This window comes from Camarhynchus parvulus, chromosome Z (assembly GCF_901933205.1).
Source record: "Camarhynchus parvulus chromosome Z, STF_HiC, whole genome shotgun sequence".
NCBI classification, from domain to species: Eukaryota; Metazoa; Chordata; class Aves; order Passeriformes; family Thraupidae; genus Camarhynchus; species Camarhynchus parvulus.
The window spans coordinates 30390897-30407862 of record NC_044601.1 but is presented as its reverse complement, the minus strand read 5'-3'; the positions used below and the strand labels follow the sequence as shown (position 1 = coordinate 30407862).

At 40.5% G+C, this 16966-nt stretch overlaps 1 protein-coding gene across 1 annotated transcript in view; it reads left to right on the top strand.

Moving 5' to 3' along the window:
* The first annotated feature begins 306 nt into the window (after nucleotides 1-306).
* KCMF1 (potassium channel modulatory factor 1) overlaps nucleotides 307-16966 on the top strand; it is a 47274-nt gene continuing 30614 nt past the window's right edge. Inside the window, exon 1 of the mRNA XM_030968310.1 lies at nucleotides 307-856. Coding sequence (XP_030824170.1) covers nucleotides 307-856 — 550 coding nt within the window. The remainder of the gene's footprint in view (nucleotides 857-16966) is intronic.

Below are 16966 nucleotides of genomic sequence, written 5' to 3'. Positions count from 1 at the left end.
TGACAAAAGCAGAACCCGGAAAAAACAAAACAAAAAAAAAACCAAAAAACCAACCAACCAACCAACCAAAAAACACAAAAAACCAAAACAAACAAAAAACCTCCACAAAACAAAAACCAAAACCAAGCAAACAAAAAAAATCCCAAGAAGAAAAACCACGAAGGAAAGACTCCAGCCCTGTGCCTGGAGTCGCAGCTCCCCAAATCTGGCAGAATGAATAACGCTATCAGTGACAGAACGCCGGCTCAGGGCACGCTGCTCTCTGCCGCTCTTTCTCCGCTCCTTTTACATAAAAAAAGCTGATTAATGCGTATCCTTTGGGTCAGGCCGGTGCCGGGTTCCGTTACCTCGACCGCTTCCTTGCCCCGGGCGGGGCCCGCCCTGGCCCGGCAGCCCGCGCGGGAGGGCCGCCGCCCTGCCGGGGAGTTTCCTCTTCCTCCAGCAGCGCGGCCGGGGCGGGAGGAGGAAGGGGAAGGGGCAGGGGCCGGGGCCGGGAAGGCTCCAGCGCGGCCGCCGCCGTCGCTGGTGCGGCAGGGGCGGAGCGGCGCGGGAGGCGGCGCCAGCGGCCGGCGGGGCCCGGAGTCACCGTGTCACGGCGCCCGGGAAGCCGTTGCCGCCGGATCCGCCCCCCGCAGGGCGAGCGAGGAGGCAGGAGGAGGAGGAGAAGGAGGAGGAGGGAGGCCGGCTCCTCGCCGCCTCTTGTGTTTTCACCCCCTTCCCGGCCCAGCCCCGGCCCCTCTCCTCTCGCACCGGGGCGGCGGCGGGGGGCGAGGCCGCAGCGGCGCCCGAGCTGCCCGCGGGAGCCCCGAGACAGGCCTGGGCCGCCGTCTCTGGACTAGGATGTCCCGACATGAAGGTGAGCGGCGCGGGGCGCCCAGGCCGCTCCCGGCGGCGGCGGTGGGGCCCGGGCCGGCGGCGGTGGGGCCCGATCATCATCATGGCGCCGCCGGGAGCGGGGCCCGGGGCCCGGCGGCGGAAGGAAGGAGAGGCCCGGGCGGGCGGGCCGCGCTCTGCAGTGTCATAGCGGGGGAGGCCGGTACGGCCCGTTCGCCGCGCGGCCTCCGCCGGGCGGGGCCGGGCCCGCAGGTAGGGGCCGGCGTGGGGGCCGAGCCGCCCCGCTCCTCCGCCCGAAGGACGGGCAGAGTGAGGTGCGGCGTCCCCGGCGGGCCCGGCCGCCGTGGGTGGGCGGTGGCGCGGGGCGGCCCTGCCGACGTGTCGGCCGCGGCCGGTCCCGCCGGGCTCTGCACTCCAGGGCCCCCCTGGGTGCCGGGGAAGCGGAGCCTAGGGCAGAAGTGTGCGAGCAGCTTGCCTGGCCCTGACGAGGGGTGGTTGTGCCCCGCGATCTACCCGTTTTCCCTCGGTTTTGCCTTGCGGCCGAGGAGGCCGGTGCTGTTGTAGTAGTAGCATGTTTTGAGGCCGCCGGAGAAACGTGTTCTCTGTGTGCTGCTTGCCTCTGGTCCCGTTGTGTTTACCGCCGTGCAGGAGTTCAGTGGGTAGTTAGTCAGAAGGAGCAGGGTGGAGGGAGAGATGGAAGCTAAGAAAGGAATTTCTGCAGGGAAAAGATGGGAGTATGAAACCAGGAGAGAAAGTTGCTTGGTTTTTCCTTGCTTGTTTACCAGTGGGTAAAGTGTTTGAACTAGTATTTTATAAAACCAAGGTTTGTCGTCTGAAAAGATAACTTCCTGCCATGTTAGGAACATAAAATAGTATTGTCTTCATTTTCTCTTATCTAATTTATCATTTGTACGTTTCATCTAATCATAAAACATTTTGACAGAAACATTATAGGAGAATTCGATATTTGTGGCTCATACTGCTGACTTCCAGTTGATAGCTTGATTTTAGGCAGGGTTTTTGGTGTGTGTTGCAGTATTTTGCAGACTTCTTGTTTGTGCAAGTACGTGAGCGTCTCTATCAAAGAATTGTCTTCCCTGAATCAACTAACTTTTTTTGGTTGTTTACTTGTTAAAGTAAGGCTGCTGCTTTTTCTCCCCTTCCTCCCCCTGCCTTCATGTTTTCCCAGGAGGGTGGAGATGGATTTTTTATGGTAAAAGATGCAGTTTTTAACTGAATGATTGATCACAAAGTTGCTTTTGGTGGTGGTGTAGTAGGATTATGCAGTCTGCAAGTATCTGCTGTTATGCATGTATCCATAATACTCTATTTAATTTACAGTAGTGGAATACAGGCTTTTCTAACTTGAACAGGTTAAAATTATGCGAGTTTTATCATAGTCATAAGTGATATCATATGTTGTTCTTTAGTGATTTTCAGTGACAAGTGCATGGACTATTGTAAGAAGTGGTTATATTTGTTAAAAAGACATTCCAGCCCTTTCTTTTTGTTAAAATATAATTTGAAAGTAGGTTTTCTTGTGTGTTTCTTATGGAGACTATAACATGAATTTTCCTTTCGGTTGTAAAGTATTTGTGGCAGGGAAAATTACATTTCCTATCTTTGATATTTGTTGGTGTTTATGAAAGAGTGACTGTGTATGAAATTGGGCTTAATATTCCCTTTCCAAAGCAGATTCTTTTAGACACACCTAGTTAGGAAAAAAGAGATAATTGCCTAATTAATTACCTAATTGGTAAGCGAATGTGAGTTTTGGATCCTGGACGTGGACTTCTCAGGTGTGTGTGTGAACAAACAGTGCATTTCTGAAACCATGAGAATACTGTGAGATTACAAATGACATCTACCACTGTATTCTTGTAATTTTTTTTTTAAAGCTAGTCTGTCTCTTAATTTCTCAATGATTCTCCTCTTACTTCACACTTCAGATATGTTCTTTAAGGCAACTTTAGTTGCAGGGATAGAGTAACATATATTAGTATGGATGGGATGGCTTTCCAGCTTTATGGAGAAGAGGTTTGGGGGCTTGATTTTGGTAGAACTCTGTAAATCCTTAGAAATTATATGCTCAAAAAGAAAGGTGATTCTTGCTTTGGAACTGTGCAAGGTTATTCACAGCTGATAGTTTTTGATCCAGTATGACTAGTCTGGAGACGGCTGTCTTGGAAGAGTATGGGAAAAAGCAAGTTTTAATCATGTTTATGTTAATTTTTTCCTCTGTACTTTTTTTAAAATGGTCCGTACACAAAGTTACAAACAAAATTTATTGATATTTCTTGACAGAATCAGGATGTTGTATGAGTTTTATGGTGGAAACATAGGTATTTGGGTGTGTAAATGCTGGAGAAGTTAGAATTCTAAAAGCTTGGGACTTGAAGTAGGCTGTAAAGCATCTGAGGGAGATTTACTCTTACTTTCCATTGGGCTTTCTTGACTGTCTCTTTGGCATAATCTTTACAAAACAATTGTTTGGGGTATTTTGGTTGTTTGGCTTTGTTGTTGTTTTTTAAAAAGTGAGATTTTGTTATCCTTCACAAAAAGTTTCACCACAGCCTGCCTTTTCACTATGCTCTCATTTCACATATGAGGTCCAGACTTCTGTTCCTCCCAAATCCAGGGAAATGGACACCAACTAGAATTTGAATTGGTGTTGTTTCTTTTAATGTGTTTATTCAGTGTTCAAGAGACTTCCTTGGTAATATTGTCAAGAGTTAGGTACTTATCTCTCGGCATTGTTAGGCTCTTCTAATTTTTCAAAACCATTTTTCTTCTGTGATTTGGTGTTAAGAGGCTAGCCTTTGGTTTTGTAGAATGCAACATGAGGTCATTCCCTGGTCTTGGTATTCATATTGTTCCCCTTTATAGGAGCAATATGCTGTGTTTCTCTGGGTTAACCCCTCTGCGGAGAAACAGGTGATGGTGTAATATTTGGCAGCCTACAAGGAACAGGTAGGTAATTTTTTTTTTCTTACACTGTGGAAAATTTATGAGGAGGTATTTTGCTTATTGCAGGTTCTGTCTTTTTGTGAACATGTGGCAATGATTCTCTTATTTGGCAGTAGACACCACCCAGGACAGCAGAAAAATCGAGAATTGCGACTTCCAATAATATCATTACAGGACCATTTTTGCAACTTGTTTTGTGGAACTAGGTTGCAACAGCATTTACTGGCCTGGGTTCAAATTCCCTACAGCTGGCATCTCCAGAGGGCTCCCAGTTCCATATCACCTGCATCACTTAGTTCTCCATCTCTCATGCTCTTTGCCTCACTCCCAGACCCAATTCCATCCTATTCTGCTTCTTCTCTCTAAAGGAGGTAGTCTTTAAGCTTCAAGGAGCTATCAGCAATGCAGGTTCTGGGGTTTTTTGCAGGTTCCCATTTGTCAGTACTTCTTACAAAATCAGTAGGTAATCCTAGTCCCAAGTGAAGTAAATTGTACATGGATGGTGGTAACACAGTAAGGAGGGAGAACAGTGATTGTCAGGACCACATGGCCTTTCCAAATATTCTTCTCTGGCTTTGAGATCCTTTTAGTGGAGGGAGCCAGTGTTTCTGTGCTCCTTTTCTTTGTGTGTATACATAAATGTTTTGCTTAGAGATATCGAAATCAAGGGCTTATTTGTAGTGGAAGAGTAAATAAGTAATTTTTTTTAAGGAAATGCATGTAACTTCATCTTTGAAATTCAAGAAATCATAGTTAGAGTTGAATATATACCAACCACTTGAAAACCATTAGTATAAGGATAATGTTAGTTCCAGTTCTCTGGCTGTACAGTGAAAAGATTGGGAGTCTGAGTTGATGATGTTTTCTGTAAGGTCACAATATAAAACATAAAACTTAATCTGAAACAAACTTCTTGAAAACAGTAATAGCAAGAGTAATTTCTGCCCTTTGTAGTGATGCAATAACTGTGTCATACTTGAGCTGCAGAAGGATACTACAAACTCCAGGGCTCAACCAGTTGATACATAACTTAATACTTCATATGGTGTCAGTTAGAAAGGTGCCACACGAACTGCAGGATTAATATATTTTTGCCTGTAAAACTTCTAATTCACTTAACAAGACTACATCTTTTTCGTACAAAGTACCCAAGATACAGTGTTGATGAAGTGTGGTGTGTAGTAATGAAATGTGCCTCAGTGAGACTAGTTACAACTTGGTGCCTTCCAGTGCTTACTTTGCTTGCATCTCCTCCAAACAAGGAGTTTGCTGTATTTCACAATACAGAATAAGCATAAATTCTTTCATAGGTTGCTGCCACTGAGATCTCTTTTGTACAACAGAAGTCCAGATGACACATAACATAAAACAGTTAGATTTTTTTGAATTTGCAGTAATATTTGAGTCTTCCAAAGCATTTTCTAACTGCATATGCAAAGTGTTTCATACTCTTGTTAGTTTTACTCTATGGTAGCATATTAATGCATCTAATTACAGATGTAGTGCAGTATCTGAATATGAGTTAGTGTGACAATTTGACTAGCAAGAGCCATGTTTAGGCACAAAAAATGGTAACATTAAATGTAAACAGCTGCAAATGTGATTGGAAATATTTGAACACAGTAATTTGCTTTTTTATTAAACTTGTTTGATTTCAGTAGAAAAGTGAATCATCATTTAAAGATAAAAAGAGCTGGAAACAGAATTCATATTTTAACTGGTAAGATACTTACTGGCTTTATGGAAGCTATGTTTTAGTAAAAGAGTTCTGTCTCTGGTTTAGGAAGCTGTGTGAACCAAGCTGCTGCTGTTCCTGCAGAGTCTGAACAAGGTCCTCCAAAAATGTTTGTAAAGGGAGCTTTTTCTCTTGGGTCTTTATAAAAAAATAATTGCACCATCATGGTCCTCCAAAAATGTTTGTAAAGGGAGCTTTTTCTCTCAGGTCTTTATAAAAAAAAATTGTACCACCAAATGGGAGAAAAAGATCAGATATAAATTACTGATGTTGAAAGGCTGATAGCCTATATCTTAATCAGGAAAACTGGAATAGAACTGTGATACTTTTAGCATTATTGGGTGGGGGTGAAGAGAGAAAACAAGTGGTAAAAAAGCTCTCTTTCATATGTTGATTTGAACACGAAGGATTCGGGGGAAATTTATAGAGCTGTGAAAATTGCTTGAGTGGTACTAGACAAATAAAATTCATATGTGTTAAATAAAAAGAAGAAAGCTTTTCAAATACTTTTGCATGTTTACATTACTGATAACATTTGAGGGAGAGTTGTTTGTGTTCATTGTTGTGTCTTTATTGTTAGGTTATTTCCGTTGTTAAATACAAAACTAAATCAGTGACTAATACAAAAATTGTTACTACATTCAAGAAGCTGCTGGACACAGCAGTATATTTGAAGAATGTTGCTCAGGAATTGGGATGTACCAGAGACAGGTTGCAGAGACAGCAATAATTCAACCTTGTTTGGGTATCTTTATTTTGTACACAGCTGCATATTATCTACTCCACACCACCCTGCATTCTTTAGGGTGTGCAGGATGGTTTTCTGTGTTAGACCACTGCTCAGTCTTTGGGGGTGTACAGCAGATGAGCAGATATTATAGAAAGAAAGGATAGCCAAGGTGTTGACAGTGGAGCTTTATTGTGGAAAGCTGGATCCGCTGTCCTGTCCTCTGTTGCAGTTCATGTGAACTGCTAGGTGAGTTACTTTGTCAAGAATTCATGGATAGCTGTTAGCTGTTTGTTCCTTATGAAGACCTGGTTTGGGATTTTGGGATCTGAGCATTCACACCTGCAGCTGTATTAACTGAGCAGTGAGCTTTGAAAGAGCACTTAGTTGTAGAAAATCAAGAATTCTTAAAAATCCATCCTTTAGCATCTCAGATTGTGTGACTGAGTTCAGCAGACTTAGAGTTTTATTCTTTACATGCTGTGTTTTCCCTCAGTTTCAAGAGAAGAGTGATCTTGCTTAGAAGTTGTTGTTGAAGTTAATTCATTGATGTTTGGGCTGCACTGAAATGCTGTGGATAAAATGCTTACAGAGAGAAGGCAGTCGGAAAATTCATAGTCAGTGCAAATTTCTTTGAACTCTGTGATAACTGAGGGCTCATGCTGACTGAGGAGGATGAAACAAACAGGGGCTCTCTCCTGTTTGTTTACTGAACATTGTACACACAGGTGGACTGAGTAAGGTGGTATTTTTAAAGAAAGGAATATAATTGTGTTAGATGACATCTGATAGGTTCTGACCATAGAATGATACTTTGGATACATATATTCTAATGTGAGTAAGGTAGTGAACTTTTATGATTTTTGTTCCTGGGATCATTCGGGCTAAATCCTCCACATGCAATGTGTTCTTCCTCTTTACAGGATTTACAACTGATGAGCAGATTTGGTAACTGTAGGTTCTGAAAATGGAGACATAATGGAGAAGGGTATACAAAACTTCAGCTATAGGCAGAAGTGTTGCTCACTCATACAGAAACAATGTTATTAACATTATTAAGGTGCTGTGAGCAGATCAGAAAATTCAAGCAGAATGCTGTTAGTGACTCAGGAGGTAAGGCTGTGTGAGGGGGAATTACTGCATGGACAGAAATTGAAAAGGTGTTTGCCTCAGAAAGGCTGATAGAGAATCTGAAAGAAAGGCATCACTGCATAAAAGATAATCTGTGATCTCCCTTTTCAAATACAAGAAGAAATTCCATTAATTCAAGGGAAAGAATAACATTGAACTACTTTTTTGTACACTGTGTGATGAGATTATGGAGAATTTTTTATTGATTGTTCTTGAAGCTACCTCACATCCAGATTTAACAGTTAAAGCTTTGAATTTTATCTTAAACTTTCTGCTCCAGGTATTTTAACTACTTCTGATTCAAATTTGGCTGTCAAGGATCTTAAATCTTAGCTCTCTTCTTTAAGCATCACTTGAGTGTCTGATTGGACTTGCTCCAATAGTTTTCTGTATATCTATACCTAATTGTTATCCACATTTTTTTCTCAGTGTAGCATTTTGACACAGTAAAGTAAGCATTTGGAATTCAGTGTGAGGCATAGAGACAAGCTCATTAGTTTCACTGTTTCAGAAAATATGTATAAACCCAATGTTTCAGTTCAGATCTACTTGAAAAGTTTTGTGTGGCTTATTGCCATTTACTAAGTTTAGAAGTGAGATCTGTACCGAGTAAAAATTGTGAGGCAGCATGGTAAAAGCCTTTGAATTGTGTATCAGAGGTGTGTGCAGGTAATGGCTTTATTTCTACCACTCAAAGTTACTTGTTATAGTTTGGAATTAATTTTTAAGTATGACTAGAAGTCACTAGAGCCTCTGACATGTTACAGAAAAATTACTCTGCCCCACCTGCCAGGTTTGTTCTGAGAATGTAGTTTGAATAAGTTGATAGGGGAAGGATGAATGGATTCACTTGATGGCATTTTTATTTTCTTTGGTTTTTAATGTTTAAATATTTGTAAAAAAATTTAGGCATAGTGTATGATTTGCTTTTTATGAGTGTTCCTTTTTATTGCTTATTTGTCACCCTGCAGTGGATTTCATGTTTGTGTAAGTTCTTTCTATTGTGATTGCTTTATTTGGAGCTTCTATGAGACTGTCTCTAAAAGTCACCCCATTCTCAGTTGGAGACCTAGGTACAACTTTTTTGTTGCAAAAAACTTGGAACCTGGACACAAGAGACTGTGATGTTTCTCCCATGTCCACATGGGATATCAGGTGTAGATTTTATCTTGGCAACAGGCAGTAGGCAGTTGGCAAAGTTTCTTACAGGTAGAAATTAGTGGTCTTGTAATCTGTTGCAGTGAGTTTTATACATGTAAGTCTATTCTTTCAAATCTTTTATTCATTGGGACATTTCACTACTATATATTGTTGGCCGCTGTCGCTTCATATTATGCCCCCACATTACTTAAAATATGTCTTTAATTTCTCATTTTTATCAAAATACTGTTGATCTATTCTGCATAAGATTTTTATCATCCCACTGTCAAAACTGACAAAAATACAGATGAATAAAAATATTACTTTAAAAAATGTTTTTAAAAAATATGCTGCAAAAGTAAGATGAAACAACAAAGTTCTAAAAAAAATATAATTACATTTCTTTTTCTTACCTCAGGTCAGATTGGTCTTTCCCCCTTCTGCCATTTCCTGGTGTCAGATTCTTTTTGGGAGGCAGAGTTTCTTGTCTTGACTGACAAGAGGTGCTGTCTCTGGCAGGATAAATTATCTTTGCTTTCTTTCTTTTTGTCTTTGATCTCTTATCCTTTACTCTCTTATTTTGTTGTCACTATTCTTTCTTCCCCTTGCTGTGCTCTCCCTCTCCTACTTTCGTCCTTTGAGTGCTCTGGGGTGGTTTTTTCAGCTGCCCCTTGGGAAGCTGTAGACCCCTGTTGAGTGCAAGTGGAGTAGAAATTTAATGCCTGCCTCTGTAAGCCTCTTTGAAAAGCAAAGCTCTGATGTTTCTTGGTGCACAACTTGTCCTCGCTTATTTCAGGAAAAAAGCTGTTGCTGGAAGGGTTTTAGGCAGCCAGATACAGAGATGGATTTGTGTTTTGGTTTTGTTGGTTGGCTGATGTGATAAGGTGCCTTTAGTAGTGAAAGCTTTACTAGGTTATGACTGATGCAGTCTTTAATTATTTCTTGAGCAGAGTCATTGTTTATAAAACTCTTCAGTAACAGTTGATTCCTAGTGTAAATGCTATTTACTGTTAGCTCATCGATACTAAAGCAGCCAGTATTCTTGACTGACTGTGATTTCTAATGGCTCCTTCTATGAGACTGTATTTACTCTATGAATTTTAAAGGATGAAGTGAAATCTATGTATAAACAGTGTAGAAATCAGCATAAATTAATGTGACAGATAAAAATATCAATATTCATCTTAGGGTTGTAATTTTAAACAAATTTCCAGACCAGCTTTCAGACCAACAGAGTTGCTTTCTGGATGCTTGATGGTACGGGAGGAACTTCATGGCAGCTTCTAGAAATAAACACCTGGGTGTGTGCCTAGAACAACATTAGAATAACTTAGCAGATGAATAGCAGAGTCCTGGAGGTGCCTGGTTGGAGAGCAATGCTGTGAGCTGTTAAACAGGCGATACTCTGGGTACTTGACTTGACGGCATCTCAAGTATCCTAGTGCTGGCAGCAATAGATCATACATGATTTTCAAGGTCACAAATGTATTAGTATGTAGTCATTTAAGGACCTCCTGTGTGATCATCAATAACTTCTGTCTTTATCTCAAAATAAATTATTCTGGTAAGAATTGACATTCAGTTTTACTGAAAAAATATTTTTGCATGTTTACCTCTGTGTGTGTATTAGCTGTGCATGCTCAGAAATTGTTGTTCACCTGGAATGAATTTTAACTGCTGTGAGTTTTGATTATAAACCCTTGTCTGAAAGAAAGTTGGACTTTCTTCTATGATAGAATGAAATTAACTTTGAAGAAATCTGTGGCTTGGGCACAAAGGCTTCTCTGTGCTCAAGATACCATCCCATCCCTTCTACTCACCGTAGCAAATGCTTGAATTATTGCATATTTGCATATGCTTTTAATGTAGGCAGGAATGCTGAGATGGTGTTTAGTGTACAGCTGTTATGTGTATTTCAGCATGCAAGCTGAGGTGTGGGTTATCTCTGCAAGTGGAAAATCTCTGTAGTGAGAAGCAGCTTATGATCCACCAGTGAAGTGAGAGCAACAGTGCTAGAACAAAGGTCACATCTGGACTGACATAATTGTGCCTCTGCAGCTTCCAAAGTTTCCTCTGTCTTTACTTCCTGAGAGTAAATAAGGCCACTAACTTCACCCCGTGAATTATTGCTAGTATACTTTTCACACGTCTAAAGTAGACTCTTTGAAAATAGTTGTGGAAAAGGAGGTAAGTTTGGGAAAGCGATTTCAGGGATGCCCTTGAAGAAAGACATCTAAGCTTCACAAAACTGTAGAGAATTCAGAACTTTCTATGTAATGACTAAGCTTTTTTCAGTCTAGATGTGTATAAGGTAGCTCAGATGATTTTAATTCCATACCTGTTTCCTGCTATCATTTTTACTGTTCTGGTAAGATGAAGATGTCAGTAAAGTGTAGTTTGATCTCTGACTCTGCAGGATGAAAGTCAGTTATTTCTGCTGTTAACTATGACCTGTTGGTTATATTAATTAGATACCTTGCAGGTTTAAGAAGATGGAGTAGAAACTGCAGAATGTCTTGACTCAGGAGTAGGTCAGACACATTTTCCAGCTCTCTTTTCCCTTGGTTATCTTCAGTTTTAGAAAATTCCAAAGATGAATAGAGGCCTATTTGCCATCCTGAATTCAGAAAGAATGAATACTGTGATCTGCAGGTGTCTTTTCCAAGGTTGGTTGCCATAAGGCCTGTGAAATGCCAGGCAGGATCTGACAACCTACAGTGTTCCTTATTCTGAAAGACGTTTGTGATGAGCAGAGAAAACAGCTTGAGATTTTGCTGTAGGAGAATGGCTTTGTAAATGAAGATGCACAAGTAAAGATTGATTAGAATATAAACTTGTCTTTATAGTGTAGATAATTGAATAATTGACTGTTATTGATCAAATTTATACTGGCAGAGGTTGCTACTGATAATGTGCTGCTGCAGATTGCTGTCTGAAGTTTATTTAGAAGCAGAGAATCTGCAAGATACAAACTTTCAATTTTAACTCATGTCACGTTAAAAAAAAAGTATAAATGGAGGACATTAGTATGTTTTGGGTTATCTCATAGCTTGTTAGAATATTATCCAGCCCTTAAGTATTGGAGCCAGTTACTGTGAGGTGTCATTCTTATTGTGCCTCAAAGCTCAGTTGATAATGTTAACGGAGTATTAAAGAAAAATGACCAGAAAGTGAAGGAATGGATTGTTGGGAATTGCATACCAGAATACTTTTATTTAGCCAAGACTGAACAACTTCAAGATGATAGTTGAATGAGGTGCAGGACTCCAAGCTCAAACCTTTAGAAGTACTATGATGTATCTCTTCAGGGGAAGTATTTCAAGTCATCTGCTGATGAACCCTCTTGTCATGCTTGCATTAAATGTTGTGTTGAGCTTCTTCCAAACCTATTATTCCTTCTTTCTAAATGTCCTTCTTCCAAAATTACCACTTTCCAAGAAAGCAGACACTTTGTTAGTTTGTGCAATAGGGCATGGCATTAAATGTCCCTAATCAGTAAGATGACATTGCCTGCATGTTCTTTCACAGTGCTGAGCATTTGGAGATCTTGGCAGTGTATAGCAAATTTAAAAGTCCACACTGTAGTTTGTTCTAGTTAATTGAAGAACTCTAGAGAAGCTGCTGGACTCGGGAATATCTCAGAAATTAGAAACTGCAGAGGAAATCTGATAGCCTTCAGGATTGAGCAAGCCTTAGAGTTAAAGAAGATAAAACAAGTTGTGTGTAAATAATTGGGTCCTTTAGTTTTCCTCCTGCAATAATTGTAGGCATCCTGTAGTTGTGCACAAGAAAAATGGACTCACTATTAACTATACCGTAGGTTCTAAGTTACAACATTTGGGTCTGTCACTGTACTGAAAAATGCCTGGAAATCAAAAAAACCTTACAAACCTCTTAGCTGTAAAATATATTTTATGTGTACAGCCTTTCAGGTGCATTGGTATACCTCTTTCATCCTGAAAAAATATTTAGTTCTGATAGAGCCATAACCTTTGTGAAGGTAAGAAGTACTGAGTTGCTACTGACTTTGACTGCTCTGCTTAAACGTGTGTCAGTGAAGTAAGGTAGCTGCCAACTCTAGCGCATGCAGAAGAACCTGGAAGGAAAGTAGCTAATGTTTACTGTCTTGTGATAGCTGGTGTGTTGCAACAGTCAGTAGAGAGCTCAGAAAGTAACAGCTGTTAAAATAACAGCTGTCTTGAAGCTGTACCAGGACTGTAGACATCCTCTTCAGCTGAACAAGCTGAAGGTCTCTCTTCATCCATGCATCCCAGTGACATCACCTGGAAGACTGTAAGGGAAATTGAAGAGATATCAGCCCTTCATACCCAACCTTAGTTTACAGTTATGTGTAGACTAGGAGACTTGCTATATTTGTGGTTGCATGTTGGACACATTGAACTTTAGAATCCAGCACAGTGTGCAGTCTTAAAAACCAGTGTACATGTTTAAAGAAGGGATTAATTGCAGAAGATACAAGTTTGAGGATGAGTGATTTTGCTCATCAGCATTTGAGAACTTGAAGAAGCTCAGCTGTTTAGTGGGTGAAAACCACCTTTCTGTGTGGAATTCTAGCAGTGTCCAGTGGGCAGTGGAGAACAGAGCTTAGTCTGTTAGTTTGTCTGAAAATGTAAAGGAAAACCTTCTGCTTCCAAGAGGCAGATACTGAGATAAAACAGTTAAAATACCTCTCATATGTCCAATTTTCCCTGCTTCATTATCTAGGTTTTCCTCACTAGTATCTTTGTATTATAGTTTTTTTCCTAATAGATTGTTTAAAAGCTTTTCAATGGAGATTTGTCAGATTTGTTTGTTACACTTAATTTTTTTATCCTTAAAATACTATTTCATGCATTGTGTAGCTGTAGCATGACAGCTGAGCCTATAGTAAGTAGTGAGACGTAAAGGGTGTTTGACCATTCCTCTCCTTTTTTCTTAAATTGTGAAGTGAGGTATATTTTATCTTTGATAAAATGCTGTATTATTGACACCTGGTTTATTTTGTGGTTCAGTAAATAAACATCTGAGTCTTGTTTAAGAAGATGAGCTAATTACATTAAAAAATACTTAAATACAGAAGACTTTTGAGCTGTGGTCTATAAATTAGTGATGGATATTAGTGTTTAGTGAATGACCAGAGGCTCTTTAGAAAAATTATGTGACATATTGTTTTCAAATGGAGTTGTTAGTAAATTATTCTTAAAAGTAAGCTGGATACACATAAGATGATCAGGACTATCAGGGAAGCATTCCAGAACATAATACTTTGATTGTGTTTGGTTCTTTATGCATATATAGTTTAAGGTGAGAAGGAAAATGAAACCATAGGTAATAAAGCTCAGTGAAACTTTTCCTCATGGGAAGAACAAGGGGAAAGGTAAGGCATTTGTTATGGCTGACAAATGGTTGTGTTGCCAATACAGGGAACATATGAACAACATATAAGGAGCCCTGCTGAGAAGACTTGAGAGGATGCTGGTGGATGAGAGGCTGGACCTGATCTGAGAGCCCAGAAAGCCAAACGTCTTCTGGACAGCATCCAAAGCAGTGTGGCCAGCAAAGGGAGGGAGGGGATTGTGCCCCTCTGCTTCCCTCTGGTGAGAGCCCATCTGGAACCCTTCATCCAGCTCTGGGGTCCCAGGGAGGACATGGAACTAACTGTTGGGGTGCGTGTTCAGAGGAGGCTACCAGGTTGATTAGATGGATGGAACACCTTTTCTAAGAGGAAAGGCTGAGAGAACTGTTCAGCCTGGAAAAGAGAAAGCTTTAGGGGCACCCTAAATGTGACCTTCCAGTACCTGAAGGGAGCCTACAAGAAAGTTGGGGAGGGACTTTTGACAAGAGGGAATGGTTTCAAACTGAAAGAGGATGGGTTTAGATTAAAAAATTCTTTTGAATATGGTGAGGCACTAGAACAGGTTGCCCAGAGAAGCTGTGGATGCCCAATCCCTGCAATTGTTTAAGGCCAGTTTAGATGGGACTTGGAGCAACATGGTTTAGGTGAAAGATGTCCCTGCCTGCAGCAGGAATGTTGGATCTAGGTGATCTTTAAGGCCCCTTCCTACCCAGACCATTCTGCGGTTGTTTGAACGAGGAAGGAAGTCTGCTGTGAAAAATTGGAAAGAAGAGGGAGGAATGGGAGCAAACTCAAAGCCTGATGGAAGTAGACATGAATCATTTTTGCTTTAGGTTACTATATTTCCCACAGTGCATTTCTGGTATATCCTTCCTATCATGAGCAGTTATAGTTTCTGGAGACATGTCATCAACCTGAGAAGCAGTTCTGTGTAACGGAGAGTGGGAAGAAAAGTTGCCAAGGCAGTCTGTTTATGTTCAGAGTAAGAAAAGTGCTTTGAGAAAGCCCAGGGATAGAATATTGAAACTACTTAAATGAACAAATTGTAGGATTTTAACCTCCTATTTCTCCTCTGTGTTGTGTTCAGGGAGACTTAATTATTTTTACAAGGCTCTAGACCTCTTGTGGTGTTAAGGAAAGATAAATTCCTTTTATGATAATGTGATGCCATTCAAAATGGTGATTTTGAAGGTAGACTTAAGTTTGAAGGTGTTTTTGTGCTCCTCTCTATGGCCTGAGTTGGTTGGAAGGAATCTAGGTGACTGCCTTGTATTAAGCATTACTGCTTTCTTTAATGATGAGAAGAAACACTTGCTTTTATTTTCCTCCCTCTTCCAACTGCTTTCTAGATGGGTTTTCATGACCTGAAAAGTGTGTATTTCCAGACCACTTGGTGCAAGTCTTTTAAGTCTGACCTATTATGGGACGTGTAATCACAAAGCATTACTACTAAAGCTGGAGAACTTGCTGCATGCAGACTTCTTTTTTCTTTCACTTCTAGCTCTTTCGTTTCCCAGCCAGTATTGCCTACTTTCTGCATTGTTACCGGTGATAAATCTTGCCTTTTCCCCATTCTGCAGGGTGGGAAAAGGTTGCCATGTTTGCCTATTTGGATGATGTTTAAAAGGATCAAGAGTGAGTTTAATAGTGTAAAAGGAAGTAAAGTTGAGTGTTTATTCCTTACACCAGAGCTATGTTTAAGGTGTAACTAAATAGTTAATTTTGGCTAAGCTTCTTTTAGCCTCTACCAGGTGTTGTAGGTTGATTTTTTTTTTTTTTATCTGTTTGGAACAGTGGCTCATAGAAAATCATTCTTCAAGTATGTTTGCTTTTCTCTGTTCAACTGATCTGTATTACTTAGTTGTCTCCCAAGCCTGATGGGACATGTGTCTTATTCTCCTTGTGTTTTTCCCTTTTTATGCCACTCTTCCTAAATAACAGCAATCCAAAATGCACAAAGGTTTATTTTTTGGAGAACACTATATCTTAATTTTTTTAGGGCACTACAGAGAAGTACCACTTCTTTTGTTTAATTTCTTTTTAGGATTTTAGTTTTTTTCATGTCTCTTACACCTGTAAAACTCATTTGCGTGTGATAGACTTTTTCTCGCCCCAATTTTCTTTAGCTGGTGCTTGCCTGAGCATTGTATTTCTGTTGTCTCACCCTGAAACAAGCTCAGGAACATGGTCCTGTCCTATTAAGTGAGAAACTTTGCCATTGATTTTTCTAGATAGAGGATGTAGCTTAATGCTTTTACTGTTATTTTCTTGCCCTGGAGCTGTTGGTAGCTTTCTCAATGTAAGTATTTTTCTACTAATAGAGTTCACATGCTGTTAGCAATCTTCCAAATTAACAGAGCTGTTAAATGAAATCATGTCTCGTGCCAGTTCCTTTGCTGCCACACTACAAACTTCCTGTGCTCTATTGCAATCTGTTTATTTTTGATGTATTTACAGTATTTCAGCAGGTTTTTGTGTTGTGATGTTTTTGATGGCCAAATTAAATTACATTGAGTGATAAGAGATATTTGAGATAGTATTAAATATTAAATTGGAAATCCAGATTGGCTTGACCATAAATCCTGCGTGATTCCTGCATAGAGTTGGGCATGTTTTGCAAGTGCTTACTAATCACTTGTTCCTGATGCCCAAGATGACTGAAACTGTTGTGTGCATAACTTCCACAACCTGGGATGTGAAAGCAAAAATGGAAAAACTTCTTTTTGCAGCAGGCTGACTGATGTTCATGGATCAAGGCTGAAACTTGCTGGGTCAGCTGTACTGTTATGTTCTTTGTTTTTACACCAGGGAAATGGTTGTCCCCCTGTCCTCAGCACTGCTGAGGCCATGCCTCGAGTACTGTGTTCATTTGTCTTCTTACTTTAAAAAGGACATTGAGGTGCTGGCATGTGTCCAGAGGAGGGCAATAAGGCTTCAAAAAGTCCAGAAAAATGGAATAGCTGAAGGAGCTGCGATTGTTTAGTCTTGAGGAGGCTCAAGGGGGACCTCATCACTCTCTACAACTACCTGAAAGGATGTTGTAGTGAGGTGGGGATCTGTCTCTTCCAGCATGCAT